This window comes from Chiloscyllium plagiosum, unplaced genomic scaffold (genome assembly GCF_037043375.1).
Source record: "Chiloscyllium plagiosum isolate Xiang-an unplaced genomic scaffold, Cpla_swu_hap1 HiC_scaffold_16, whole genome shotgun sequence".
NCBI classification, from domain to species: domain Eukaryota; kingdom Metazoa; phylum Chordata; class Chondrichthyes; order Orectolobiformes; family Hemiscylliidae; genus Chiloscyllium; species Chiloscyllium plagiosum.
In genome coordinates, this window is record NW_028270154.1 from 35,967,508 (window position 1) to 35,974,799 (window position 7,292).

Sequence of the window (7,292 nt, forward strand, 5' to 3'; positions counted from 1 at the left end):
ATTTTAGTTTTGAGTTGGAGGTGAATTGTTGGTCAAATACGTCCAAATGGAAATTGGAGCCAAGTTACAAATGTCACATTTTTAAGAAGTAAAATTCACTTTTTCATAATAAGTGCTAATGGAACTGTACCCTAGAAACTTTAGTTGTAAACAATTTAGTTGCATGCTGCCTTCCACACACCCAATGCCAGTTAAGTTGGTAGTTAAAGGAGTGTAGGGGTGACACTCATGCACATTAAGCAGGATGTTGTTAAATTTTCTTTTGGTTGGAAGAATAATTAAAGGGAAAATTTAGATCTTTTGATACTGACATCTTTTTACTGCAGAAAGTTTTCAAGCCTTTCCTTTTCTCTTTGGATGCAAACCTTCTTGTCTCTGCTTGTTGTAAAAACAGCGACTTATCATCACTCTCTTTTTCTGCTTTATTTTTCCATCCTTCAAAAACCACAGATGTCACACACAAGACGTCTCAAAGCAATTGCTCCAATGAATCTAATAGGCAAGCAGAAAGGAGATTCTGAAATTGACACTTCCTACAGTATGGTTAAGGTGGAATGGTGAATCTGTTTGATGCATTAACATTCTATATTTCATTCCTCCCCAGGTGCAGATAACTCTTTTGACACACGACTGTGGTGGTCTATCTAAAAAAGATGTGAAATTGGCAAAGTTCATCGAACAGGCAGCTGCTTCAATAAATTAGTCATTTTTATGCTTTTATAAAAGGATTATTATGAAATGTGAATTCTGAAGTGATACTGAGCCCCTTAAAGCAGGTGAGAAGTAGTCAAACTAAAATACTGAAATAGGTATTCCCAAATTTAAAGCATATTCCTTGAAATATTTGGATCACAGATGCTGAGGCTGGAATTGCACTGAGTGGAAAGTTATTTCTCTAATTCTCTGTTCTCTTATCCGTGCAATATAATATGTAAGAAATGTTGAAACAATAAAGAAACAAGAAATTTGTATCAGTGCAGAAATATCAGACTTGCCCTTGAACTTGGCATTTGCTGGGTTTAGTTTGAGTGATATCAGATCTAAGAAAGACAAATTTCCATTAATATTAGGGTGAGGTTTCAACTCTCCTTACAACGAGCGCACTTACTCATTTAAAATCAAATTCTTGTTGTCGACACACATGCACTGAGATACAGTGAAAAGTATTGTTTTGCGTGCTAACCAGACATATCATACCTTGCATAAGTACATCATCAGGGTAATAGAATAGAATGCAGAATGTAGTGTTACAGCTACAGAGAAGGTGCAGAGAGAGTCAATTTTAATATATGAGAGCATATCTACTTTGTATCACAATTGTGACAATGTTTTTCTTTTATAAATTTCACCGTCAATATTTATAAAAAAGTTGTCTGCGCTTTGTCATCCCCATTGTGCTGGTTGTTTTAGCACTTCCATATAGCAATGCCCGATTCTTTAGTCTGTACTGCAACAAAGCTCTTATGCTTTGATTGACTTTGCAATTCAGCTAAAAGTGATATAAAAGCAAATACAAAATAAAGACCTAATGTAAGAATTCACAATGCAAGGTTAATTACATCTGTGTGCCTTGCTGTTCTATCCGAAGAGAACATTTTCTCTCAATCTCTCATCTGTAACTATGGAAGATGAACTAACAAACTTACAGTAAATTAGCGCTTAGTAAGTGAATAAACTAACATTTTAGAGCAGGGCTTCCCAAACTGTGGGTTTTACGTTTGCCCCCACCCCAGTCAGCTGAGAGGCTTTTCCAAATCTTTGTGCTTTTTTTTGTCAGTGAGTGTAACTTAATGGGATTCACTGGATGCAGATTGCTGCTGCTGCAGCTCCAAATAAGCCTGCAAATCATTAATGCTTGCTTTTGCTTTGGAGATACCTGTTGTTTCATCAACAGCCCTTGGGCTCATCTGGTCATTCAGCCCCTCCCTCTCTTTTTTTCTACCCTCAACCATCCCCAAATGCTGACCACCCCCACCCCCCCCCCCCCCAAATGATCAGAAGTCCTTGTGTTTCTCAAATTTTCACAAAACTGAAACATTATAATGGAACCACATCAGGAAATAGGATTGGAAAGCATTGGCTTCAAGGTATCACAGAAGAGTGAGTGGACAGTGAATTCCTACACTACTTTTAAGTTCCCAATTTTAGCGACGTTGCTGTCAGAATAGGTGGTATGACTTACCAGTAGCCACCTTCAAGTGCAGCTATATGCTTTGGCTTTATAAAGCATTGATTGAATATATTAATGTTTAGACTGTCTTTAATTTGTTTTATCAAAAACACTTATCTCATTAATCAAGTCATGTCTAAGACACTCTGTAGAACAGTGTCCTCAAAGCGTGGTGTGTAGACTGTTGGTGGTCCGTGAGTTGGTCTAAAGTGCAAGTCATTGACACACAACAGCACAGCTGTGACTGTAGAATCTGCATCCCCACTATTCATGTTATGTCATACAAACAGACTGGTTCCAGTGTTTTTGATACAAGTCATCATAAATGCAAGTAGTAGGGTTTCATGGGCAAGATTTATGCTGCTGTAGTTTTTGGTTGATGGAAATAGATGTAGGTTAAGTATTTCCTCTGAAATTATTGTGATTTTTCTGATACATTAGAATGTTTCAAGTGAAGAAATTGTCTGTTAGTACTAATGGTTAGAATATGCAAACATCTATGCCTATTTCTGGCATTCACTTATGCATAATTTTCTTAAATATTGCGTGAATGTATTACATTTAGTAGTGAGAATGCAGCAAAATATTTATAGTTTCCATAGTTCCCACGAATTCTTGAGATGTCTTTTTCTTGAGATGTGAAGTGAAAATGGGTCAACTAGAACACTTAGTCTGCAAGGTTTTTGCCCCACCGTAGGGTCTGTGGATGGCAACGGTTGACACCCTTTGTTGAAAGAAATAAAAGCTTCTGGCAGGTGCTAGCATTTCAGTCGTAGAAAAGTTTAATAGCTTCATGGTGAAAAAATATGCAGACAAGGAGTATCAAGGTTGAACAAGGAGCAATGGATAAATGGAGAATAATGGATGATTGGGAGTGGCTGCATGTGACTAAGGTTCAGATGATTTATAGGGAAAAATTCCTAAATACTTTTGAATGGATTACAAGCTAACACCTAACTGAAGGGTTCAGATAATGTCATGAACCAGAACAAAGTTTGAGATACATAAATAACGATGCCACGAGTTTGAAAGCCAGCTCTAAATCTGCACTGATTATTGCTTTTAAACATGTAGTTCATTTTCATTTAGATGTTCGATTTGTTTTCCTTTTTGTTTATGATTCTTTTCTCAGTTGTCAGTTGGTAGAAAAGAAGGTATTTATAATGAATGACATCCTCAAAAAGGCCAGCAATTATTTTCAATTTTGCTGTCGAATGGCAGGAATTTGTGAAGCCAGTAATATTGTAATATTGACTTAGTAACTGCTGTGCTTTGGGTGGTGCTTGTTCATCCAGGCCTTTAGGTGCAGTTTGCGTGTGAAAACAGCAACTGCGGTGCAGGAGTTATTGATGCCACCATGAACAAGCATTGCTGCGGTCTGGGACTAGGCTACCTTTCAGAAAACGCCCTTCATTTTGAATTGGTAAGGGTTTACAGAATGTGCATTTGCACGGTGCATTGAGTAGTCAGTGCCCTATTAAGTAAAATGGATATTGTTTTTTCTCTATGTCAGTAGAATGAGACTTTAGTAGGCTAACCGGTTTACTGTAATAACAATTTGACATGTAGGATTCTTCAGTGCAATTGCGTGCTTTTTAGTTATCAGAGTAGTCTTTCTTTTGTTTTTAAAAAAGCATTAATTAAAATACTTTCAGAAAGGTAAAATAAAACAAATTCTTTTAAATTATTCTTTAAACAAACTGTTCTGAAGAAGGGTCTCTAGGCATGAAACATTAACTCTGATGTCTCTCTGAAGGTGCTGTCAGACTGCTGAGACTTTCCAACAATTTTTGTTTTTGTTTTTAAATTCTCTAAATTTTTCAACTTTTAACTGGTTTTTAGAACTGACTGTATTTTTTGTGCTGATTCATTCTTTCTTAATTTCCTCTCAAATTCTTTAAGCCAATAATTAAATTAATATTACTGTTATTACAACTACATTCAATATGGTCAAATGAAGAAAAAAGTGTGAAACCTAATATTATAATACAAGAAATGGGATCAGGAGTAGACTAAAACAACCCCATGAGTCTGCTTCCCCATTCCAGACGGTCCTGCTTGGTCTTCTACCTTTGTTCCACTTTCATTTCACCCTTAGTTTTACCAATAACCTGAACATTTCATGATCTGGCTCTTGAATATATTTTATGATTGAGCATCCACAACCCTCCTGAGATTGAGAATTCCAAATTTACAAGCCTTTCAGTGAAGAAATTTCCCCTCCTCTCAGTGCTGACAATCATTCCCTGACACCATGCCCATGTTCTAAATTCCTCAGTCAGGTGAAACAACCTTCCAGTATCTACTCTGTCAAGCTCATTCAGAACCCTACATGTTTCAATGAGATCACCTCCTGATCTTAAGTGCCAGAGTGTATGGACCCAGTTTACTCAGCCTTTTGTCAGAGACTACCGCTCTCACCCCAAGAATCAAACTAGTGTACACCCCCAATGCCTCATTCCTTAAACATGGATACCTTAAATTCTGATGCTGTCTCACCAAAGTCCTGTGCTGTGCAATAGTAGCAAGACTTTCTTAATTTTAGATTGCAATCCACTTGCGATAAAAGCCAATATGTCGTCTTTCCTAACTACTTGACATACCTCCATCCTAACTTTGTTCTTTGTACAAGCAAATACACATCTCTGAAAATCAACATTTAGATGTTTTGTGTTTTAACATCACATCATGCTTTGCTATTCTTACATCATGCTTTGCTATTCTTACATCAATAAGTAATAACTACCAAATCTAACATTTTTCAACGATATAACTATCATCTGAAGCCTACTGACTTGTCTCTATCTTTTTGAATTGAAAAGTGTGGTGTTGGAAAAGCACAGCAGGTCAGGCAGCATTCGAGGAGCAGGAGAGTGGACGTTTCGAGCAGGAGCTGGTCGTCAGGGTGAAGAGCTCCTGATAAAGAGCTCGTGCTTGAAACGTCCTCGGATGCTGCCTGACCTGCTGTGCTTTTCTAGCACCACACTTTTCAACTCTGCTGTGCTTTTCCAGCACCTCGCGTTTCAACATCTGCAGTCCTCACTTCTCCTATATCTTTTTGAAGCCTTAATATCTCTATATCATGGAAACCTTGGATGGATTAGCCCTGGTCTCTTCATCTAAGTCATTAATGTAGATTATAAATAACTGAGGCCCGACTCTGATCCTTGCAGCAGTCTATTAGTTGCAGCTGACCAACCTTAACTGCCTTGTTTATCTCTACTCTTTGTTTTTTATTTTAGTCACCCTCCATCCATGTGAATACATTACCCCTCAACTCATGAACCCTTGTATATTATCTTTTAGTGTGGCACCTGACTGAATGTTGTTTAAAATCTGTTTGTGCTGAAGCTGAATATCTGGATGGTTTAATGTTTCACTGGTGAACATTACAACTGAATGATCGATTCTGATGAAATCAAAACATCTGTGTAATTTCATTATTTTCCATTTTTATTCTATATCACTAATGTTTTCTTATTTTTCTGTAATGTGTGAATTATTGAACAAGTGGAACTAATCACTACTGTTATCATTTCCAAGATGCCTTCAACATAATTGTATGAGGTGGGCAATTTACTGAGATGATTTATCTCAGTGGAAAAATTATTGGCAAGTTAAAATTAATTGTCATTTCATTTCATTTCATTCATGTCCTTCTATCTTACAATAAAGAAATCTGAAACTGAGTATCTTTTTTTTGGTTTATAAATGTATTTTATACCTTTTTTTCACAATAGCTTTCCATTCAAACAGAAAATACCTTGGAGTTTCAGATACAGTTATTTACTTTGTGGTCCATTTAATTTAGTCTAGTGGAATATATGTAGCCTTATTATCTGAAACAAATGATATTATGTTCATGATCGTATTGTTTAGCTATCTGCATAAGCAAATCTGCCAATATTATTATTCCTGTTGAACATGTCAAATATAAGATTATTTCACAGACTATTTATACAAATTAAAACTATTTACATCTCAGAAATAGGCCATTTGGCCCAACATGTCCATTTGTGGTCTGTTTCTGAACATTTATTTACTAAGTCAAAAAACACTAGCAATTTCATAAGTGCTTACACCTTTTGTGCTTTCTAAAATTCTTTCATGGGATGTGGATGCAGCTGGCCATTTATTACTCATCCCTATTTATCCTGAGGGCACTTAACCTTGGGAGTCAGAGAGGTAGTGACACTGGCAAGGGAGCAGCTCACGCTGAGTTTGATACGCTGAGAGTGAAAAACAATGTGTTATGTCACAGGCAAAATACGTTTCTTGTTTGGTAAGGACCCTTCAGTTTGTCTGCATTTGATGTAAATTAGACAAACTTAGTTAAAATCTAAGTACCTGTGTTAGGGATTTAATTGAGAAAGTTGGGGCCAATATAATATAATGGAAGTAATGTAAAGACTTAAAGTAGGGCTTTCAAAGATTAAGGCAAGAACTTTACACTGCAGTGGGAGTGTATGGAATGAACCAGGGTCACTGGCATGGTTAGTATTCTTTAAAATAAATAACTAGCAAGCTTTATCAAGAGGGACATCATGGCAGCAGATTTTATACTGGTGAGGTGTTTCTCCTATACTATGTAGGATGTCATGGACACTCCCTGGCAACCATGTGTTCAGCAAACGTATCCATCTTCATTGACTGGCTAAGTACTAATTGAAGTTGGAGTAGTTGGTGAGCTCAACATGGAGCATTTGCAATGCTGAGATTTTCTTGGACAGCCTGTTTAGTTAGGTAGTCACACCACAGGTAAAGACTGAACAGCCCGAAAGGGGATGGGAGCCCAACAGGCAGAGTAGAGAAAGGCAGCTAGTGCAGGAGGCCATCTGTAACAGATATACTGTTTGGGGAGAACTTCTCAGGGGATAGCAGTGGAAGCCACGTCTCTGCTGCCGAAAAGGGAGTAAGATAGGGTTAGGGTTACAGCTAAAATAAGAGGGGATTCAATAGTAAGACTGGCATTTCAGTGATCACAAAACCAATTCCAGGATTGTATGTTACTCCTCTGGTGCCAAGGTCAAGGGTGTATTGAAGCGGTTAAAGGGGACTGTGAACCACCAGTAATCATGGTACACATCGGTACCAACGACATAGGTAAAAGCAAAGGATGACG

General features: G+C 37.3%; 1 protein-coding gene across 1 annotated transcript in view; it reads left to right on the top strand.

Annotated features, from left to right (window-relative positions):
• LOC122556597 (pterin-4-alpha-carbinolamine dehydratase 2) overlaps nt 1–6,152 on the top strand; it is a 68,435-nt gene extending 62,283 nt beyond the window's left edge. Inside the window, exon 4 of the mRNA XM_043703474.2 lies at nt 605–6,152. Within this exon, the coding sequence (XP_043559409.1) occupies nt 605–703 (99 nt within the window). The 3' untranslated portion in view covers nt 704–6,152. The remainder of the gene's footprint in view (nt 1–604) is intronic.
• Nucleotides 6,153–7,292: the final 1,140 nt, after the last annotated feature.